Raw genomic sequence first — 24,571 nt, 5'->3', positions numbered from 1 at the left:
ATCAGCCATGTTCATTGCATTTTACTAACTGAAAAAGAAAGCAAAGTTCAATCAAATTCACAATTAATGCAATGCAATGTTATCGTGTCTATTTAAAGATGCCATTGCATTGTTACAGAAAGAAAACATTTCCTTATTTGGTAATTTTCCATCTATAACTCAAATTAAGCCCCTTTTTGACAACCTATGTTTATTCTTAGGGACTTTTTGACTCTCTTTGGCTAAATCGGCCATATTTAGCCCCTTTTAAAGGTCCTTATACCCCTAATTAACAGTGCAAAAGTTAGGAGAGTGCCTGCTTCAAGCATTTCCCAACAGTTTCTGCCATGTAGAGGTGTCTTTGGGCCCATGGGAGGTGCATTTTGGAAAATCCGTGATTTCCGACCATTTTTGGCTAATTTTGGGGTAATTTTGACCCATTTTGGATTCTGAGATACCCTAAAAAACCCTATACTTGTGGGATAGCCAATGGGAATGTTAGATTTAATGCATTTATAGTCAAAAAATGCACCCTGTGGCTTTCAATAAGTGATTAAGTGTGTTCGGGGGCGAAATTTGGGCCATTTTCACGCGTCGACACGGTCAAATCACATTTGGGGCCAGCGACCCTCCAATTTTGACCCGTTTTGAACAAAATCACTTGTTCCCATCTATTTACATATAAATGAAGGTAATAAGCCACTTTTGGCATTTATTTGAAAAATTTTGTTTCTATAGCCTACCCCTACTTCTAGCAGCTTATCCTGCCTTGATAGAGTACAAAATAGACTTCGGAACTTTGTGGGGGATGCCCTTTTCTCTTCCCTGCAACCTCTTTCACACAGAAGGGACGTTTCGAGCCTGTCTTTGTTTTAGCATTACTTCCACGGCAAGTGCACGTCTGAGCTCCAATCTCTGGTCCCCCCTTGCCAATCTTTCTTGAAAAACACTCGTCTAATTGAAACAACTGTCAACTCTTTAACTGTGCCTAAATCAAAACCTGGATTCCATGAATAATGCTTCTTTCTTAGAACTGCACGCCTATGGAACTCTCTTCTGTTTGCCTGTTTCCCAGCTAACTATAAGTCCAACATAAACAAATTCTTGATGAACTGCCCCCTTGAGTAATCCAATCTACCAAATTTCTATTAATAACGACTACTACGATATTATCCCATTGATTACTGTACACTCAATAACCCTTATCCTCGAGTAGCCTCATGGCCTTGATAAGTGGTGACTCCTTTGTAAAAAAAAAATTAAAAAACTTTATTTTGGAGATCACAATCGTTGCTCATTCTCTATCCCTATTTTTCTTTTATCACTCACTAGTTCCTACTCCCACTTTGAGATTGATTTGTTTGTTTTCAGGTTTTACAATTCTGAAAATAGTGAGCAGGTTGCATTTAGAATGGGTTTACCAGGCTTTACTAACCTGTCCTTTACCTCATTTTATTTGGTTCTTTTTTTTTTTTTTTAGTTGTTTGTAATTTGTCCCACTCCAGCTTACATCTCATTTTTTTATATAAAACTAGTGGGGGTACCTGGCGTTGCTCAGGTGTGTCGAGTAAGGAAGCCCAAAAAACAAAGGTAGGCAGCCTGGGTGAAGAGAGGTGTTAAAAAAAAAAATAGTGGTAGTAGGCAGGAAGGCAGGCTGGAACCCGTTATGTGAAGGGAGAGAAAAAAAAGAAAATATGAAGTTGAGAGTGTTGAAATTAAGCGTAGTCAATCTAACGGTGACGATGACTTGCTAAAATGTCGGTGAAAAAAGCGCCCCCTCCTTGTACAAAACTGCCCAGTTGAGAGTGAAGGAAGGAATGAATGTTTTGGACTAATTTTTCGATATTTGTTGTCCAAAGGATTGAGCTTGAAAACAATACCGATCTCGCAAGGATCCATCACATGTCGAACGTTTTTGTAAGACATAAAAAAACACACACACACACACATTTTGCTTTTTATATATTAGAAGAAGATTAATGTTAAAACAACATTTTTGAAGTAGGATTAGGTCCATAAAGTGAAAATATTGTAAGACAAAATGTGATATTATCAACCCTCCCCCTCAATCCACCAAACAACTTTTGCCTCTGTGTTATTTACATTTTGTCACTTTTTGTTGCAAATCAAATAAACTGACATTTTATGTACACACCATTTGAATTAAATTTTATGAGAACATTTAAGATATACGGAAATTGAAATAAAAATGAGACAATGTCTTTGGAAAAGTTAAGAACAAGTATTTAATTAAAAATTTACTTTGAAATAATTACTCTTTGTAGTAATAGTTAATTCCCAATTATTTGTTACTTTTGAAACAAAAAAATTCAACCTCCTTTGACAGTGTCTTTTACGTCATATCTTTACAAATAGCTCCTACATTTGATAAAATGATAGTTCAAATTGGTCACTTAATATTTGACCTTCAATGAATAATGGAGAAAGTGAAGGTGTTTAGCTTTTGATACTAAATACTGGCTTTCACTGACTTAACTGAAAGAAACCTGTAAATGGAGATTTTGTTTAATGAAGGGTTGTCTCATATATACTACGCTGTTATCCCAACAGCTTAAAAATATTTAATTATAACTAGTGGTTGGACGATTAATCGGAATCGGAATCGTTAATCGTAAGAATCGTGTATTTTGGGAGGTATCGGAATCGCATCGTTAAAAAATACCTTAATTTTCCGATTCCTTCATTACGATTCTTTTAGTCTGATGTTGAAAAAAAGAAAAAAATTTGCTGATATTTCTAACCGCAAGAGAGAAATGTAGCATGTTATAAAAAGAAACCAAAGAAATTCATTATTAACAGGGCAATGCTTAGTGCCCCTCCCTTACAAGGTTCATTCATTCAGATCTATTGTAATCAAAACTACAAAAGAGTTAACTTGAAAAGAAGTATGCAGGGCTCTACATTGCGAGTAAAAATAAAAAAAAACGCTTATCTTTTTGGCGATTGTTTTTTTTTTTACTGACAAATCTTCTAATACTGAATGAAAATGCTTTTTCAACTTATATTTTCTTAAAATAAAACGAGCAAAGTCAAATTATTTAAACAGTAAAAGGTTTAATAGAACAATGTACTTTTTTTTCTTTTTTTAAAAGAAGGCTTTTGAAAGAAATATCTCTAAAATGAAATTGATAACGTTGTATTATTTCGCAAAGTTTTGACAGTAGTCGGCTTCTTTTGAAGTTTCAAAAAAATCGACCCCATACCTATCTCTTCCAAGCCTAAAGTTATTAAATAACCCCTTCGTTAATTCAAGGGTAATTAATTCAATTCAGTCAAGTTTTTTTTTTTTTAATTTCATTGAAATAAAATCCATTTTTTAAATTTTTTTCTCCAGAAAGATAAAACCCTGAATTTGATTATATTAAAAGCAGAATAATATAATCTTTTTTCTAGAATTTTAAATTGAAAATTAAAAGTGTTTTGCGCAGTTTTTTGCCGAACGAAAAAGAAATTAATATATATATTTTTAAAAGGTTTTGTAATCAATTAATTTTTATGTCTAAATAATATTTACGATTAATTAAATAATTTCATTTTAAAAAGTATTTATAAATAGAATTTTACTTAAGACTTATAGTTTAGCAATATTGAACCGCATCAACCATGTGTGAATTGAACACAGTCAACCAAAAAAAAATTCAAAAGAAAATGCATATTTGCATTTCATTATGTAAACTTTTATACATTGGTTTCAAAAATTAAATTCTATAAGTTTTTTTTGTTAACTACCGGTTGGTACAATTTACCGCCCCATCCCTTTATATTTTTTTCTTTTTGTCTTTTTTAGCGGATTTTTTTTTTTTTTTTTTTTTTTTTTTTTACACAGTGATCACCACTTATCAAGGCCCGGAAGCCACTCAGGGATAAGGGTTATTGCAAGTACATTACGTTAGTGTGGAGATTTGATGAAGTGTTTAATTGGGGGGGGCGGTTCATTAGGAATTTGTTAACATTGGACTTGAGGACATCTAAGTTGTAGTCCGGAGGAAAGCAGGCAGATGGAACAGAGTTCCACAGGCGTGCAGTTCTAAGAAAGAAGCTTTGTTCATGGAATCCGTGTTTTGATTTAGGCACAGATATAGAGTGGGGGAAATTTTTCACAGTGGATTCAGCTAGACGGGTGTTTTTCATGAAAGATTGGCGAGGGGGGACCAGGGATTGGAGTTCAGACGAGCACCTGCCATGAAAATAATGATAAAACAAGGATAGGCTCGCAACGTCTCTTCTGTGGAAGAGAGGTTGCAGGGTAGAGAAAAGAGCATCCCCCACTAAACCACGAAGTCTATTTTGTACTCTGTCAAGGCATGATAGGCTGTTTTTGGCAGCTCCTGCCCAGATATGGCAACAGTATTCCATCCTTGGACGTACTTGGCTTTTATATAGATAGAGAATTGCATCAGTAGTGAGATATCTTCTGGAGCGGTAGAAGGATCCCACCATCTTTCCAGCGACCTTGGCAACAGACTTGATGTACGTGTTCCATTTCAGATCAGGAGTAAAGGTCAAACCCAGAAGCTTGTCAAAACACGGGGCCTCACCCAGACGAGAGCCATCCATCACAATTGATGCCAGCTGGGGATCAGAGCGTTGATGATGTAAGGATAGGAGTTTGGTTTTGGATGCATTAAAGGTAACCAGCCACATCTTCCCCCACTGAACCACGCGCTCGAGATCAGAGGAGAGAGAATCCGAGAGAACTTTGTCATTTACAGCCTTTGATGTGTTGCCATAGATGGTCGTGTCATCAGCATAGATGTCAACGAATGATTTAAGTATGTGTTTAGGGAGGTCATTGATGTAGATCAGGAAGAGAGTTGGGCCCAGGATTGGCCCCTGAGGGACTCCAGTATTTATATTGCAGGCCTCCGATTTTTGTCCATCTACCACTACTCTTATGAGCCTATCGGAGAGAAATGATTTAATGATTGAGAAAACATTTCCAGTTATACCGTAGCTGGAAATCTTGTGAAGTAGACCCTTATGCCATACCTTGTCGAAGGCCTTTGATATGTCAAGAGCAATTGCCCTAGAAAGGAAGCCTTTGTCAAGAGATTCACTAATCCTGTGGGATATAACCGTCAGCATATCTGCAGTAGATCTTGAAGAGCGGAAACCATATTGTGTGTCACTAAGAAGGTTGTTTCTGTTGAGGTGGTTTACTATTTCTCTATTTAATATGGATTCCAGCAACTTACTCATGACACACAGGAGACTTATTGGTCTGTACTGAGAGGGAGAGGACTTATCACCTGAATTCTTAAATACAGGGCAAACTGATGAGGTCTTCCAGGGGGTCGGAAAGCACTTCTCCTTAAGGCAGCGCTTAAATAGTTTTGTAAGTATGGGAGCAAGTTCTGGTTGAAGCTTTTTTAACACTATAATTGGGATGCCATCAGAGCCAGTTGCCTTACTAGAATCTAGGTTCTTGATTAGCTTGGCGACCTTATGCACGGATATTTGTATGTTACCTAGCTTGTTCTGTGTTGTAGGAGGAAATATGGGGAGTTGATGGCCTTCGTCGCATAGGGTAGAATTAGCTGCAAAGTTTTTTGCAAATAGTTTGGCCTTGTCTGACGCTGACGAGATGACCTCTGGTCCATTGATAATGGTTGGGATAGAACGCACAACGCTAAAGTCCAAAAAAAGTCTTGCATGGAAACTTTTTGAAGTTGATCAAGATGATGAGTTGAAAGCCATTTGCAAAGTCTGTCAAATTAAAATATTGCGAGGAATAAAACCATCTAACATGACCACAACCAACATATTAAAACATTTAACTATGAAGCATCCAAATAAATTGGAAGAGCAAAATAAAAAAGAAAAGGAACAAAAAATTACAACTAGTCACTCAGAGCAGTTTTATTAGTGAGGGTCGAAATCGCAGTGTCTTTTTTTTTTTTTTTTTTTTGCCTACGTCACCATCTAGGTGTCACCAATTTTTTTAACCCTCCTTAACTTCAAATAGTAAATACAATATATACAACTAAAAAAATAATTTTTAAAAATGCTGATTCTATTCATGAAAAATTCTTTTAACTAGAAATTAAAACTTGGGTAAAGATAGCTGACTGACAGCAACAGGAGCACTGGTTAACTACTGAACCACGTGGAAAGGTGTGGGGGGGGGAAAAAGGAAATTAAATGATGATAATAAATTATGATAACCGTCTTTGAAAGGCACTAAACTCCTAAAATTTACTTCTTTAAAATTTTAGGCGGCACTCCCCGGCGATTTTAAAGCACTCTCTCTCTCCAAAAAAAAAAAAAAAAAAAAAAAAGATTTAATTTTTAAGTTTGGGAAAGATATATTTATTATAACCGAATTCTTGTATGAAGACTGGATCTACTTTATTGGACGTTAATTTGTGAGATAAATAATTTTTCAATGTTTAATATGTTTTTAAAGTTTCAATTATCAATTAAATTTTTTTAATTGCGTTTATTTTTCAATTTATTAAAAAAAAAAACAGGGTTTTAAATGTATTTTTCAAGGTAACAAGCTTCAAAAGAAGTCTAATAAAAAAAAAAATCACTTAATTTTTCATTTCGACAACCCTGAGAATTATTAAAAAAATATTGAAATGTGACATTTTTTTATTTAACATTTTTATTAGTTCAATTAATTTTCTTTCAATAATTAATTTCACTCAACAAACTTCACCATTTTTTTTTTTTTTTTTTTAATCTTTTTCTGTAATTTTGGTAATTATGTTTGCTCAATTTTATCTAGTATTTCATTTGTTTTTTATAGTGGTATCATTTTTATATGTGTTCCTTTGATATACCCTATTTCAAAATTAGTTTGGCTAAACTTATTCTTCACGTTAGAAACAACGTGTAAAAGCAATGAAAAAGTAAGAAAAAAATAATAGGTGTTAACTACTCCTTGTGAATTATGGAGGTCTGAAGAACTGCCGTCACAAATACAACTATCAATAGCCAAACAAAAAATCGTTTTTGAAATTCCTTTAATTGTAACTTTTCGCTATACCTACCTTTTTGGTATAAAACACAAAAACTTTCGATTAATGGTATTTCTCATATATGGTCGTTAACTTTGGAAAGGTTATTTTGTATCTACGGCGCCATGTCACATGGTATATTGTTTTTTTTTCATTACGCACGTTCATTTATAAATTATTAAATTAAATATTTATCTTATATTTAATGAGTATATATTTTCTTTCTCTTCCGCTATATTTTTTTTATTTAATTCATTAAATCTGTTAATTATGAGGACCAAAATAATGAATCGTGTGTATTTATTCTCTAATTTTCTTGTTTTTGTTCTGTTATATAAATTCTATTTTATTTGTTTTTTCTCTGAAGGATAAATTCTATTTTCTTTGAGTTTTTTTCTGTATTCCAATTAAGTAAAATAAATTTTCTCTAAAATAAATTTTGCTAAGTTTTCCGTTTAGTTTACTATATAATAATTTTATTTAAACCAAAACACGATGGTGTAGACATAAAATATCTCTTCCAAAGTTAGGGAACATATTTGGGAACTACCGACCATAAGTATAAAACTACCTGGTATATTTCAAAACAATAATTCCCTAGGAATCGGAATCGTACTTGGTATCGGAATCGTTAATCAATATTTTCTTGGAATCGGAATCGTATAAAAATTAGGAATCGTCCCAACACTAATTATAACATTTTCTTTAATAGTTATTACTAAATATATTTTTATGTAAAATCATTGGGAAAAATATCTAAAAATTAAAAAAATAAAGGCAATAAAACGTTTGAAGTCCAAACTGCTTCAGGAATATTTAGTTGTAACATTTTCACTAATTGCTTTCAAATAGATAGATAAAATAGTGAAGAAAAAGTCAAAATTGAAGACCAAACTTCTTAAATCAATTATAACGTTTTTTGTTTTTTTTTAATAATTACTATCAAATAAATACTTTTGTAAAAAAAAGCCCAAATTGAAGCCAAATTTTTTAAAAGGCCAAATACAATTTTTGAAGGTCAAACTACTTTAAAAAAAAAAAAAAAAAAAAAAAGGCCAAATTCACGAAATTTGGCCTTAAAAAGGTCAATCTGCCAACCCTATTGTGCATAAATTTTATGTACTGAATTCACTACTTTACTGAAATTGTTGAGAAAAAGAAAAAAAAGCACTTCTGCATTATAGAGACGGTATCGTTTTTTTTTTTTTTGTTTTTTTTTTTTTTTTGTGTGTGTGTGTTTCACTAAACTGTCGCCTGGTAGTGCTTCTCTCCATTCAAATTGTTTATTAATTTAAAAATTAAAACAATAATATATTGTTGACCCTTCAACAGGTGCCACAAAAAATTAAAACTATACTTTGTTAGAGTGACAATTTTACTTTAATTCAAAAATTACAAGGGCAATTCCAATGTCACTTTAATTTGAAAAATGTTTCATTTAAATTATTAATTTGTTCAGAAAAAAAAATCCAATTTTACTTTAATTAAAAAAATGTTTTGGGAAAAAAAAAATCCGATGTTGCTTTAATTCAAAAATTGTTTTAGTAAAATTATATTTCTAAATGCAGACTTTTCAATAAATATTTTTACAATTATATATTGATTTATTTTTATACAATGTTTTGGTTTTCAAATATTTTTGTGTTCGGAAAAAAATAAACTTGTTATTTATTTGCCATGTTATTTGACCAAGGAGAAATTAGTTATTGTTCACTAACAATAGTGCCGTCCGTGTAATGCAGAAGTGCTAAAAGAAAAAGCATGCTGTTCTGCACAAGTACCGTGGAATTGTAGAAATTATTTAAAATGTTACCATTATAAAGAAAAGACAAAATAATGAACAAAACAAAAATGGTGCCTGTACAGAATTTGAACAAAATAAAATCGACTTTTGCCAAATGAGATTTACATAAACAGTGAGAAAAAGCATTACCAAGATAATGCTTTTTCTCATCACCATGTGACTAGTATCTTGACAAGATAATAGTATTGGGATGATTAATCGAAATCGGGACTCAAAAAAATCAGAACTATTGGGGATATCGGAATTGGAAAAATGTGTATATTTTCTGATGCCAAAAACGTTTTATTATTTTTTCTTTTTAAAACTTAATTTTCTGTAGCTTGTATAAATGATAAAAATGATGAATATTGATTTTAAACTACCAGTAAAACTAAAATCTATTGTGTATTTTCACATTTGTGAAAGTATATGCACATTGCACATATGGTTTTTGCGGTAATCTGGCGCCGCTCTCCCCTAAGAAGTAACTTTATATTTAGAAATTTAAAAGAATCGGATTCAGTAATTGTATAAGAATCAGAAACATTAAAGAGAATCAATAAATGTATCAGAATCGGGGAAAATATTGGAATCGTTTTGTCACTACAAAATACAAACAATCATCTGAATGTATTTTGTTTTTTTGAGGATTTATTTCAGACAAAAGTAAACAATGCAACAAATTTTTCTAATTTGTTCCCACCCCACGTTGCAAGAATTTATTCTTTTCTTCTTTGAAAGGGACTCTGTTGTTGACAATCAATCAATTAGTAGAGTAGACTGGGGGGAAATGGGCCACTCTTTTGCATTTTCTGCTTAGATGTCTGATCATTTCTTGAAAACTGCATGAAAAAGAAAATATGCCCAGAATAGCAAATGGGTTCCCAGCATTCAGTCAAACAAAAATGATGTGTGGGAATGTTGCCTACAATACTAAAATGTACCAAGTTTTATGAATTACTTGACATATCTAGATGTTTTTTTTTTTTTTTTTTTTTTTTGCCGGGATATCTATATTAAAATTGGCATAAAGATGATTATTGAAAATGTTTTCATCAACTCATGTATATGAGATCTTTATTATATCATACAAATCCAAAGATTCTATTGTTGGCATTGGTTTCCCCGATAGTTTCTAATGAGGATTCTTTTTAGAAAGACATTGGAGATTACGGGATGGACCACATGAAGGTCGCCAACATCCTACATGAAAATGATTTTTTATGGAACAAACTGGATTTGAACGTCAAACACCCAAATCGTCAGTTTGTATTGTTAATCACTAGACCACCGTCACTTCTGTGTATGAGATAAAGTTACTTGCATACATTTTTTTTTTTTTTTACAGTAAAGGTCTTATTAAAGATCAGTATCACTTGGTACACACATACTCGTTGCAGCTGTCGCATATCGATCAACTTGTGTCATAAGTTCATAAATGTAAAACAAACGTAAAGTGAACTAATACAAAGTTTATACATGGTCGCACCTGGCATATTCCAAAACTTTGCCAATGCACTTCAAAAGTTTTCAAGAGATATAGAAATCAACAAAAAGTTTTATTGTGACGCAATGATCATTTTTTGTGATTGTGCTACGATAAAACACAAGACGAGTACTTGATGGAAATCAGTTAAGCTTTGTGTGTGTGTGATATCATCACATAGCGTACAAAAATAAACCCCAAAAGTAGTCCGTCGCTAACTATCGATTCTGGTCAGCTGGTTGCATCGATTATAAGCGATTTTTTTTTTTTTTTCTCGGCCCAATTTACTCTCACACAGCTTCAACTCTAATCTCTCTCCAAGCCACCAACTGTCTCAAACTGAAACTGTCTTCAACTATCACAAACTTAAGACTGTCCATAAATTGTCTCTGACTGTCATAAAATTTACTGCCACTCCTAAAACTGTCTGTAAACTAACCCTGTATCCCTGTATGTCCGACCTTTTGTCCCAATCACCTACATATCCTATTTCAGCTGCCTTTGTGTGCCTTAGTAAATTGTGTATTCTCTATGTTGATAAACTTATTTCCTCTTTTTTTTCTTTTTCTTTCTAACACTGGGGCCCTAGTTGATAGTATCACTTTATTAAATATGGAGAAGGCACATGCATTGGCATCCACACTTTCATCTTTAAGAGTGCACAGCAGACAATGAAAGCGTTTCAATGACCATATCATAAAGACAATGTCTGATGCAATTCATAATAGAAGCACTAAGCTCTGGGAGCATATAATGATTAACTGGTGCTACCAGATCAGGCTGTCTTTTGGCTTCCTGAGACGAAATGCACCTACATTAAATTTCTGTTTTTGTTTTCGATCCTTCTGCAAAAACAAAAACAACAGCCCCATCCATTCTTTTTTTTTTCTCTTTTCTTTTTGTCATTCCACCCCTACTTCCTTACTGATTCCCTAATTTAAAAATACCAATCAAAATAATAAAAACAAACTAAAATCCATAAATAAATATTTAAAGAAAACAACTGGAAATATAAGATTTTTCCAATCAATCAAGATTCCACTACACCTTGTCGGCAGGGCATCAGAATATGCCGACTGCCCCCCTGCAGAGAGTAGAAATCCCTCAATGGGGCTACCTGATGGCCATGGGTAGTGATCTGTAATGCCATTAAGACAGGATCCTGGTGGTTGAGAGATTTGGAGGTCAGGTTTTAGTACCCCCACTTCCCAACACACCACTTTGGCCCTTACTGGGCTAGACGGGCGGTCGGATGGGCCTGATCCGATCAATCGGCTGGTCACGTCTAGCACACCACTTATACACATATAACCTACCCAAAACCCAAATACTACACAACATTCTTCCATCAACACAGATCCATAAATAAGTGGTGAAAGCGATGGCTAAGGGTCAATTGTATATAATGAATAAAAACTGGACATGTTTTCCTCTAATGTTTCCCATTTTCTACTTGGATGAGAAAAATTAAGAAACACAAATGCTCGAAGTCTACATTATATGCAAGTATACCATTCCTGTAACCCTGTTGTAGCCAGGACGAATGGGTTTCCCCCCTATGCACATCCCAAATAGGGCTCTGAGGTGGGTGGGGAGCAGGAATGATGAACCCACAAACAATCCTAATGAGTTACAAAACACCAAGTAAAAAAAGACTGCTAGACACTTAGGATAGTGACTCGGCTGAGGAACAAGATATATATCCAAATTTTATAATAATGGAATCCACTGAAGAAACACCATTAACCAAACTTTCCCCCTTTAAGATAGAGAAAATATTATCTAAAAATATAAAACCCAAAATGGTTAAAAAAAATTAAGAAATGGCACTCTGCTAATAGAAATTTTCACAAAACCACAAGCGGATGAACTCCTAAAATGGAAACATTTCGATAATATAAAAATGAAAACATACCCCTACAAAACACTAAACATATGCAAAGGAGTGGTAAAAAGCCATGAACTTTTACTTTGTCCCATTGACGAACTACGTTCATATCTGAAAGAACAGAATGTAACAGACATTAGACGAATTCAAATTAAAAAAAAAAAAAAATGGAGAAATGATAAACACACACACGTACATACTAACCTTTTACCAACAAAAAATCCCACCAGAAATAAAAATAGCCTACGAGAAACTGAAAGTCAAAACTTACATCCCCAACCCACTGCGTTGCTTCAAATGTCAAAAATTTGGCCACCATCAGAATCAATGCATACGCCACTCAGTGTGTGGAAGGTGCGGAGAAAATGACAATCATACCAACTGTCAAAAAACTCCCAAATGTGCCAACTGTAAAGAAAATCACAGTGCCTACTCTAAAGATTGTGAAATTTTGAAAAAAGAAAAAGAAATTACCAAAATTAAGTACACACTAAACGTCACCTACCCAGAAGCAAGGAAAAAAGTTGAAACAATTAAATATTCAGAAATAACAAAAAAGAATACTCCTAATACTAATAAGCACAACGACAATTATCACACAACAAACTTAGACGTTGAAATCCAAGACTTCACCGACCAAATCAAAATATTGACAAACACAATTGAAGAAATGAAAAAAAATAAATATGAACAAAACCTCACCGGAACCAAAAACCCAAACACCACATCCAATAGAAACAACCCCTTTAGCCAAAAAAGAAAACAAAAAAAAGCAAACACCAAAAAAACATACCAGAGGAAAAAAGAAACAAAATAGCAGAAAAAAAAATTCAACGGCCAGGTCATGTTCACTCTCCAAGCCAAAAGACACTCCCCTGGGTGTTCATAAATGGGTAGACATGCCAAAGGATCCCCTGGAAAGAAGGGGCCGGCGGAACAGCGAAACAACCTCTGCGGCGCATGAACCTAAACTCCCCAACACACCACGACCGCGCTCACAATCCAAAGGTAAAGATAAACAAAAAAAACACTGTGCCTCTAGGATGTGAAAACCAAGAAATCATGGAGACTGAAGAATCAAAAGATATTCCTCTTACCTCATGAACCTACAAGTGACGATAAACAGGAAAAAAAAAAAATAAATAAATAAAAACAATACCCATGCAAAACCTTACAAATAACAAAACAACATTCCTACAATGGAACTGCAGAGGACTAAAACCTAATCATGAAAAAATACTAGAAATCATCAACAAACATAATCCAGCAGCAATATATGTCTACAAGAAACACTACTCAAAGAAAATCACAACTAAAAATTCAAAGAAAATAACATGTACGACAAAACCTATATATCCACAACAAATAAAGTAACCAGAGGAGTGTCCATACTAATTAAAAACACTATACATCACACAATCCTCCAATTAAACACTGAACTACAAGCAATAGCTCTAACAGCTAACCTACATCGCAAAATCACAATCTGCTCCATATACATTCCACCAAATCAGACAATAAAAAAAAAAAGAAATAGACATGCTAATTAACCAACTCCCACCCCCATTTATAATAATGGGAGATTTTAATGCACACAGCAACCATTGGGGAAGTAATCAAAACAACAACAAAGGCAATATAATAAATGAAATCCTAAATACAACAAACCTATGTATATTAAACAATGGTAAAAATACCTGTATGCACCCAGCCAATGGATCCATGTCTGCAATAGACTTAACAATATGCACTCCATCCATTTATATGGATTTCCATTGGGATGTACTGGAAGACCAACACGGAAGTCATCACTATCCCACCATACTTAAAAGTAATCAAAAGATACCGGAAGAAAAAGTCCCAAAATGGAAATTACACAAAGCGAACTGGGAAACATTTACCAATCTATGCAGAACAGAATTAGACACGCACATTCTAAATAAAAAAAGAACCACTAAAGCATTTCACACAAACCTTACACAATATTGCCACCAAAACAATACCCAAAACTTCAACAAACCCCACAAAAAAATCAAACCCTTGGTTTAATGAAACCTGCAAAAAAGCTGTCAAAGAAAGGGGGAAAAAAACACTTAAAAAATTCAAACAAAACCCTACAACAATTAACTTACAAAAATATAGAGATACGTGCTAAAGCACGATACACTATAAAACAAAGCAAAAAAAAAACATCCTGGAAAAACTATATTTCACAGCTAAACAACCAAACACCATTTAATTAAACTGATGGAACAAAATGCATAAACAAAAAGAAACTAATTTACTAGCTGAAGAATTCTAAAAAAATTCATCAAACAAACAGTATTCAACATCATTCCAAATTCATAAAGAAACAGCAGAAAGAGAAAAACTTAATTTTACAACTAATAACAAAGAAACATACAACATACCATTCAACATAAAAGAACTAAAAAGAGCAATAAACAAAAGCAGAAATACAACTCCAGGTCCAGACGATATACATTACCAATTCCTAAAACAACTACCAAAATCATCTTTAAAATTATTACTTAACATATATAACAAAATATGGAATACAGGAGACATACCAAAATCCTGGTTTGAATCAACCATCATGCTAATTGCCAAACCAAATAAAAATACAAGTAACCCAACCAGTTACAGACCCATAGCCCTAACCAGCTGCCTCTCCAAAACTATGGAAAGAATGATAAACAACTGCTTAATGTGGTACCTGGAAAAAAAAACAACCTCTTATCAAAATATCAGAGTGGATACAAACAAAAACAAAGCACAAACGACCAAATAGTATGATTAGAATCATTTATTAGAGACGGTTTCGTACGCGGACACCATGTGGTGGCAGTCTTTTTGGACATCCAAAAAGCCTACGATACAAACTGGAAATATGGAATTCTAAGAGACATACACAATATGGGAATAAAAGGAAATATGGCAATATTTATACAAAACTTCCTGTCTCAAAGATATTACAAAATGCGACAAGGAAACACACTATCAGATCAAGAAGCAGGAGTGCCACAAGGTAGTATATTATCCACCACCTTATTCTTAATTAAAATAAATGAAATTACACAAATTGTCGACATACAATTTGAAAGATCATTATTTGTAGATGACTTTTCAATTGCATATTCTGCATTAAATATAACAACAATTGAAAGAAAAATGCAGCAATGCTTAAACAAAATAGAAAACTGGATCGATAAAAATGGTTTCAAGTTGGCACAAAACAAAACTGTCTGTATTCATTTCTGCAGAAAACAAAAATATCATCTGGACCCACAACTACAAATACAAGGAAACTCAATCCCAATAGCACAACACACGAAATTTCTAGGTATCACACTGGACAATAAACTTAATTTCAATAAGCATATCACTAAATTAAAGCAAAAATGCCAAAAAGCAATGAAAATTTTAAAAGTAATATCAAAAACAGACTGAGGAGCAGACCAAGACACAATGTTAAAAATATACCAGGCACACATAAGATCAAAATTAGATTATGGATGCATCACATATAGCTCTACCCGTAAATCCTATCTCCAAAAATTAATAACCATACAAAATCAAGGATTAAGACTCAGTCTGGGAGTATATCAAACATCACCCATGGAAAGCCTATACATAGAAGCCAATGAACCCCCTCTACATTTAAGATGGCAGAAATTAATAACACAATACGCAATAAAACTACAAAGTGATCCAAACAACCCAACACACAAAAAAACCTTCAACCTACAATATACAAACTTTTATACCAGCAAACCAAAAAACATACCATCTTTCGGATATCGCATCAAAGAAATATTAACTCAAATTAACGAAAACCCTAATAACATAGTCACACACACAGTAAGTAACAAACCACCATGGACTTTGAAAGATCCAAGCATTGATCTGACTCTTACTAAATACCAAAAAAACAATACCAACAACTTAATAAATAAAAGCCACTTCAGCGAACTCAGAGAAAAGTACCTACAACACAAAAAAATATACACTGATGGAGCCAAAACAAAAAAAGGAACAGGTACGGCATGTACAGATGGACAGAACCATCTCCAAATAAGACTTCCCATCGACACATCAATATACACAGCAGACCTACAAACAATCAAAATGGCACTTGAATTAATTAAGAACAACAATAAGAAAAAATTCATTATATATACTGATTCTTTGTCATGCATCTTAGCTTTAAGAGGAGAAGAACTAGAGCATCCTTATATATTAGATATAATGAACAAATACAATGAAATTATTGAAAAAGGTAAAGAAATAATCTTAGCCTGGATACCAAGTCATGTTGGTATTTCAGGCAATGAAGAAGTTGACAAATTGGCCAAAGAAGCCATTAGCAAAAATATAACAAACATCAAAATACCATACACAGATTTCAGCAGAAAAATAAGGGAATATAACAAAAATAAATGGCAAACAGAATGGGACACATATACCCAAAACAAACTACACGAGCACCAACCCATAATAAAACACAAAAACAAAACAATAAAAGGACGAAGAGAAAATATCATTCTAAACAGAATCAGAATCGGACATACCAAATTAACACACTCATACCTAATCAAAGCAACAGAAAAACCAAAATACACTTTCTGCGACAAACAGATGACAATAAAACATTAACAGAATGTCAAAAATACAAAACTACCAGAAATAAATATTATACAGTAAACGAAATCAAATAGTTTCACACCAAATCATCAAATACTTAAAAAAAAAAATTAATAAAAAAAAAATACAACTTTTCAAATCACTTTAAAACGTAAAAACTCCAAAATTTTAAAAATACATAACTCTGACAATAATTAAAACAACAACAAAAAACTATCTCAACTAAATACATAGCTTGGCATTAAATGACCTACAATGGTTGATATGCCGTGAAGCCATAATAAAACAACCAACCAACCAAATAATGATTAATGACCCATTTCACCTGGAATACTTTCAATAGTTGAGGGTTTAATGATTTTATGTTTTTATTTGTTTTATTTATCTTTATCGTCTGCCAGCATTTTTTTTTTTTTTTGTAGCCTCTGATTTGATGAATGCTTCATAGGTTTCTGGTTAAAGTTGGTTTTGTTTGGTTCAAATTCTGTAAAAGTAACAAAATTTGTTTACACCTTTTTTTTTTTCTAAAAAAAATGTTTTGGGAAATTGGTTATAATTAAAAATGTGTTAAATTTATATTTAAAAAATAAGAAAAAGTGATACCTCATTCTAAAATGTAAAATATTTGGTAAAAAATAAAATAATTCAACAATTTGTAAGTGATGTAATTGGTGATTGGACACAGAAAAAGACAAAAAATTATAGTCAATAAAAAATGCAAAAAACAAATGTTGGGTAAATACCAAAAAAGCGTCGCATTTAATTTTGATGGTATTAATATCAAATTCTCTTCGTTTTGTTGCATGTAATGAAAAACTTGATGCATTATAGACTTTAGGGTGAGGAATCAGTGTTATAACAAAATGATCATTCACCTTCCGACTAGATAGCATTTGGATGACACATAATAATTTTCTAACTTTAGGTAAATATATATTTTTTGTTTTGTTGGAGGGGTTAATTGCCATCCAGACTTAGGATTAAGGAATTATTTTGAAGGGTGGAGTACTTTTGAACTTTTTTTGATTGGAGCAATTTCGTTTTAATTAATTTTGGTTTTTGTATAGCCTACTACTATGGTGTTCCCTTATTTTCTTTACCTTAAAAATAAGACCAAATTTTTTTATTTTTACATTTGCAGATTAGTACCTTCTTCCCCACTCCTGTAAGTGAGATTCTACTTTTTAGGCGATTATTTTAAGATTTAAAGTGGGGAATCTGTTTCATGTATAAATTTAACATAAAATAATCATTCCATTTTCAAGTCATTCTAGCATTTTAGAACGATCAACAAAATTTTGTTACCACTAACTCTAAGTCTCGAGTGGCTACCAGTTAAGATTATGTTAAAAGACCATAAAGAACGTTTTGAAAAAATAAATTGTTGGTGAAAAATAATTTATTGAAATGATTTTGCCATCAGAAGATTTCAAAGAGTCTAGCATCTGCTATCAGATTCCGTGCTGGATTTTATTGATTGATTGTGGTGGAGGTACAGTCCGATACACCCTCTATGTTTTGTGTATGGGCCCTTGTAATTTGATGCACAAAGCTTTTAGAATGGTTCACACATTCGTGAATACATTTGGCAACTGTTCAGTATAATTGTAGGTTGCCCATTGGTTGTAAATTATTGTTGTTCCTGGAATTATATATTTCTAAATTATAGTAATTATTTTATTATTATTTTTTGTTTTGTTTCTTGGTCATCTAATGTGAACAGGATTACATAAAATAGATACAAATAATAAAAAAAAAATAATATCGACCTATAAAAGAATTTAAAATATCTGGTATAACTAGTTAAAAATATCGTGTACAAAAGTAGGAGACAATACAAGACTGAAAATAAATGAAACGAAATTGTTCCAGTTAAAAAGAAAATTCAGTACTTTTCTTTTCTTTTTTCTTTAAAGAGCTGAGGGTTGTTGATACATACTTAGGGTTAAGAAAGAGTTGTTTTTTTGGGGAGGGTTTTTTTCACAATGTTTTATTTTTTTTTAGGTTACTTCTTAGAATTTCTGAAACGTTTCTAATTTTTTTAATATTCCTTTTCTAATTTCTTTTTAATAAAATAATCTTTTTGGGATTGTTATCAAAATTTGTCTTTAGGATAAGAAGCAATAAAAAATTGCTGGAGACAATAACTATAAAAAAGAGCAAATAATAAATTAGACTCAGAAATGTAACTCAATACAGGTTTTTATTAATATTAAAAAATGTGCTTGTGCTATTTTTTTTCTTTTTTGATTCCCAAAGCAGGGTTAATTTCTTAACCATAGTAATAAAAAAAATTACATGAATAACCCAATATAATAATAAACCTAGAGCCATAAAAATATAAAATATGGGTTTAATTTAAAAATGATTATTGCTGCTTTTAATGATAAAAGGCAATGATGCCTAAAACAAAGAAAAATGGACTGAAAACATGAGTACTTAACAAAAAAAAAAAGAAGTGTCTTGAAGAAAGGCTGAAAAAAGAAGTATTCAACAAAAATACAATCAAAACTTGAATGTCTTTCTCAGTCTTTGTCTATCTCATGAAGTGAATGTTGTGAATATGTAACTTTATAGTGTTGTGAAAAAGAAAATGAAACTTCGAATGGGCATGACATCATTTAGCCAGAATATTGTTAGATTTTTTTTTTTTTTAATTGATATTCATTATTACAGTTGCCAGGTGTATGTACGTAGTGTGATGTATGAAAGTGAAACCTGGCGTGGAAAGTGATGATATGATGGCTGTGTTATATGAGTGTTAAAAGACAGGCTTTTATCTGATGACTTCAAAGGAAAATTAAATCTAGACAGTATGAGATGTGTGCAGAACAGGAGACTTCGATGGTATGGTCATGTTGAAAGAATGGATGAGAGTTATTTGGTTAGTAGATATAAAACACTTGAGGTATCAGATTCAGTTTGCAGGGAAAGTCAAGGAAAACACGGGAGGGAGTGATAAAAATGAGCTTAAGAATGACATATAAAAACCTGGGTAGAGATAGGTTAGTTTTGAAGCTAATTTCTTAAAGCCATTCAACACATGCCATCATGTGAAATGGATGTTATGATGTTCCTTTTTTATATGGAATATTATGATGGTGATGACCGGGGAAAAGATGAAGACTACCATCATTACAACCAAAGAAGAAAGTGAACATTTCTGTTTCTTCTACAGCTGCTGCCACCATTGCAGAGACTTCACTATCCACTGAGCATTTACTTACAATAAATAACTACAATAAAGAATAATAATAAGAAGAAGAATGATGTAAAAGTAAAGAGACTTATTTTTTTAGAAGAAGAATGTCTTAAGACATGTCATAGTTTATGAAAATAGATTAAATAATGATAGTGGTTTTGACTCGCCAGATCACGAGTATGTTTTGTGTTACATTAAGTTTGCTTTTGATCCATTTGTATTCACAGTTATCAACATTTAATGCTTTGTTTCATGATAAAAAGACTATGAAATCATGATTTTAGTGATAAAATGCCTTTGTTGATAAAAATGTACAGTGATGAGTATGAGTCATCAAGCAATGACATATAAATCGTTAGCTGAGTTTTGATAAAATTGTTTTACAGTGTGAGTAATGTACTTGAGAACACAAAAAACTGGATAGTATGGTTTCCATAGTAATTTATGATTCTAATGTTTTTAAGCAAGTTTTGGATGAAGGGTATCAGTTTTCCCCTATAATCCAAAGTCTTGAATATCCCTCATACTTTCCTATATCCATATGATATCATATGCTTCTCTTGTATCAAAGAAAATTACAGTCCTAAATGCCTCTTATGAAAGTCTTCAGTTTGATAAGATAGTTGGTAATACTTTTTTCTTCCAGAAGTCTGATTTCAATCTTAATAATTATTTGTTCAACTTGAGGCTCCATGTCAACTTGCTGATACAACTTTTTAAAGCTATTTCTTCAATGATTTTATGCATCTTATACTTCTGAATTTTTGAGATGAGGATATTATTTTTCATATTATTTGGATTATTCAGACTATGTTCTTAGCTTGAGTGTTATTTGCACAACGTTTCATTCGATGTAATCTCGAACTTTCTTCAGGTATATCGTGTCGAACTAGGGAATATTTCTGTCAAGCTCTGGGATCTGCACAGAATTTTGAACAGGACCATTTATTTCATCCAAAAAAAGCAGCATACTCTTGTTCCATCAGTCACAACCAGGTAGAAGTCCTGTGATTGTATTTTTGAATGTCGTCCACACTGAAGATTGAACCATGAGCTTCCAAAAGAGCGTAACTTACAACTGAATTTTATCAAGTGCTTCGTCCACTATGCCATGGGTCCTTGCAAACTTCCATGCAGATTCCTGAAGAAGGTCGCAAGTTACATCGACAGAAGCATTAAGAAAATATCAGTCAAAATGAGAACAGTAGTCTGACGAATCCAAATAATATGAATTTTATAGATTGTTGGAATCTTTTCAGAATTTGAGTATAAGTATCATTATGGTCTGCTTTCAAGGTATTTGACACTTTTCAGTTATACAGTGTGTTATATTTTATTTGTTTTATTTTGTTATCTCTACTTTGTGTCTCTGTGAGTTCGTACCCTATGGACTCCAAAATGGTTGGGCTGATTTTAAATTTCACACAAAAGTATTTTATGTGTCTGGGAATGTTCTTAGATAGGTTTTGTATCTGAATGTTCCTGATAATTATTGATAATTAAAAAACAATCTAATTAAAGAAAGAAACGATTAGATTTTGATCAGTTAACACCCTTAAATGAAAGGCCTAATGTATAAAATCAACAGTAAGTTCTTTGATATGACAGGAGTGCCTTTAAAATGGATGTTTCTGTTTAGAACACAATTAAAGCATGATACTTTTGCATTTTAAACTTCAATTTGAGCCATTATATATAAAAATAATTGTATAAAATTAACAGTAGGCTCTCTACAGTGCAATGCAGGGAGGCATGTGAGGCTTTCTCATAGTACACCATGGTAGGTCACTGACTAGAGCACGGATTTGATTGAAAAATGTTTGATTTCACCAATTTCGATGGCAATAAAAATATTTGGTCTCCCTGCTAGTAAATACATGAAAATTGTTAAAAACAGGTATGATTGTCAAATAATATGAAAGATGATGCAAGTTCGTCACCAACAACTGTGAAAGGAGAGAGTGATGTCATAAGTCAAGTAACTTCTGTTTTCAGTGAGCTCAGTCTTTTGATTTTGTCCGCATTGGATGTCTGTTAGTCAGCGACTGATATCTTAGTCACTGATGGATGCTTCTCCTACTTGGGATATTTAAATCCAACCACACTTCACAGATGTTAACTTTTTCTTGAGAAGCAAAAAAAAAAAACTAAAAAAAATTGAATCTATTCATGTTGTCCAGTTATTTGTTCACTGACATGTGAGCATCAGGTGATCCTTTTTCATAGTAGACATTACTCTTAATTATATATATTTTTAAGTATCATTTTAGTGTTAAGTATGTATTAGTATTAACCTGTATTAAACCGGGTTCCATATATGGTAGACCAAAAGATTGAGATCTGGGAAGGTGAAATGTTATGGGTCATGTGATCATGAAACTCTGCCATCATCTATTTCTAGGCTGCAACTCTTTGCATATAAGGATCAAGTGATTTTTAAAATGGTTCTATTTCTAAATTGCTATATTCATCTTTTTTAGTCATAACTGTGTGCCTTTTCATTTGTTGCATAAGTATACATGTCGAGGTTGCCATTAATAATTCTGGCTTCTTATTTAAAATTCAACTTAATAAAAACAAAAATACACAAAAATCTTTGATGTACGTACCTATCATAGAATGAAGATATCATATTCCAAAAAATCACGTAAATTGATCAAGTAGTTTTATTTTTAACTAAGAAAATCAACTTTTATGAGCAAGTAAAAGAGATCGTTTCACATTATTTAAAAAAAAAAAAAATCAAGGGTAGATAAGTCCACAATAATTCAAACTTGCAAGATAACCTTGTAATGCTACCGATTTTATACTAATCACTTTAAATCATTTAAAAATGATTTTCTTATGAAGGTCTCCAGTCTGATAAAAAATAAAACTTATGTGATTTTTGGAATATGACATTTTTTATTTCATGATGGGTACATACATCATAAAGATTTTTCTGTAGTTTTTTTTTAATTGGGTTGATTCTTAATAAGAACCTAATTCTGAAATGAAAGAGTGAATAAGAATTTATTGGGTTGGTAAATGTAAAATAGTTAAGGTTGCATGGGAAAGGCAAGGAAAACCTGGAAGGAAATGATAAGAATATATTTGAGAGAAGGAGGAATAAAGACTTAGTACTAGATATGTTAGTTTGAAAGTCAATTGCTAAAAGCCATCCTACATATGCCAACATGTAAAATAGATGATAAACCAAAGATGATTTTCACTCTGATGGACATTATTACTTATGTATGTACGGATTATATAAACTATTTCCTTTTGATAGAATTTAATTGATGTGATTCTGTATTTTTCTTTTTCTTTCAGTTTGTTCTCTTATTTGAACAATTCATTCCATTGGTGCTGTTTGTCATTCTGATCCTGATTCGACAAAAACAGCCTGCTCATCCTTGGAAGGCGAGTAAGTAGACATTTATTTACTTTTTGAATCGATTAAAAAAGACAAGACATTAATTGGTACTTTTGCAGAATAAAAACTGTGCTATTGTTGGAATTTTCCAGGAAGTTCACGTAAAACACTGAAAGGTTCCGAAATGCTGAGCCAATGAAATTGCAGCAATCAACGTCATTTAAGAAAACATTTATTTGCTATCATTGGTTTATTATATAAAAAAAAAAACTATATATTTATTTTGATTTGAACAAAAAATAAAAATCATAAAAATAATTGATAAAAAAATGTTTGTTATTAGTTGTTATTAAAAGATATATTTATTCATGAAACTTACCTTACAATGATTGTCTTTTTTTTCTTGATTTAAAAATTCTCCAATAATTATTTACTAACAAAAACAGGATATTGTTTTCATTTTTCAATTAATTTTTAATTGAATTATCTTCATAACAGAAATAATATATTTTTAATTGAAAAAATTTGCCAGCGTTTATGCAAAAAGAAATAATAAAAATCACCAAACTTTCATTCGACACCTTTCGGCATTTTACATAAACTGCCCTGAAAATTTTGGCAATAGTGTGGTACTTATTCTGTATATATACTGAATAATTTAAATGACAAGTATAAAGCAATGTACAAGATGCGAATGATGTTTGTTTGAATTTTCAACTACTTCACTTCATCTAACATCTGTCCCCTCCCATCTCCCTTGATTTCTGTGTGTTAGCTACAGTGGAATGAGTCTCAAACAAATCGTGAATGATATGCAAATTTTTTTCTGCTAAACATTATTCATAAGCAGTATTTATTTTTTTGCATTCATTGTTGTATGGTGTGACTTATGTGGACAAGTTCTTTGCTGTGTTTTGTTTCTTACAACTTTACTACTTTCAATCAGTTTCAAGACAAAGAATATACTAAAGGCTAACATCAATAGTCTTTGGAGGTCAAAGTTGATAGACAATAATGATAGCCTGTTACTTGTTCCAAGTCATTCTCTAAACTGTCATCAAAATCAAAGACTGGTGAAATAAACAAAACACATCAGGTAGACAAACTGCCTCAGTTTGAACAACAAAATTTCAAAATATGAAACTAGTGAGATTATTTTTTTTTTCCTAAACAGTAATCTGGTGAATATCTTCCGCATCCTGTATATGCATAAGAAATTTTCCTAAACAATAATCTTACAGAACAAATATC

The 24,571-nt window shown here is 32.1% G+C and overlaps 1 protein-coding gene across 2 annotated transcripts in view; it reads left to right on the top strand.

Moving 5' to 3' along the window:
- LOC145241513 (ATP-binding cassette sub-family A member 2-like) overlaps positions 1-24,571 on the top strand; it is a 215,184-nt gene that overhangs the window by 36,738 nt on the left and 153,875 nt on the right. Inside the window, exons 1-2 of one of the 2 annotated variants that reach the window (XM_080104554.1) lie at positions 23,040-23,199; positions 23,278-23,371. In XM_080104554.1, coding sequence (XP_079960680.1) covers positions 23,134-23,199; positions 23,278-23,371 — 160 coding nt within the window. In that variant the 5' untranslated portion in view covers positions 23,040-23,133. Of the gene's footprint in view, positions 1-23,039; positions 23,200-23,277; positions 23,372-24,571 lie in introns of those variants that run through there. The other variant, XM_080104553.1, reaches the window with a different exon arrangement.

Source organism: Euprymna scolopes, chromosome 20, assembly GCF_053919585.1.
Source record: "Euprymna scolopes isolate OS-2025 chromosome 20, ASM5391958v1, whole genome shotgun sequence".
Taxonomy (NCBI): domain Eukaryota; kingdom Metazoa; phylum Mollusca; class Cephalopoda; order Sepiida; family Sepiolidae; genus Euprymna; species Euprymna scolopes.
The sequence above is the reverse complement of the archived record's forward strand: the minus strand, read 5'-3'. Positions and strand labels throughout refer to the sequence as shown.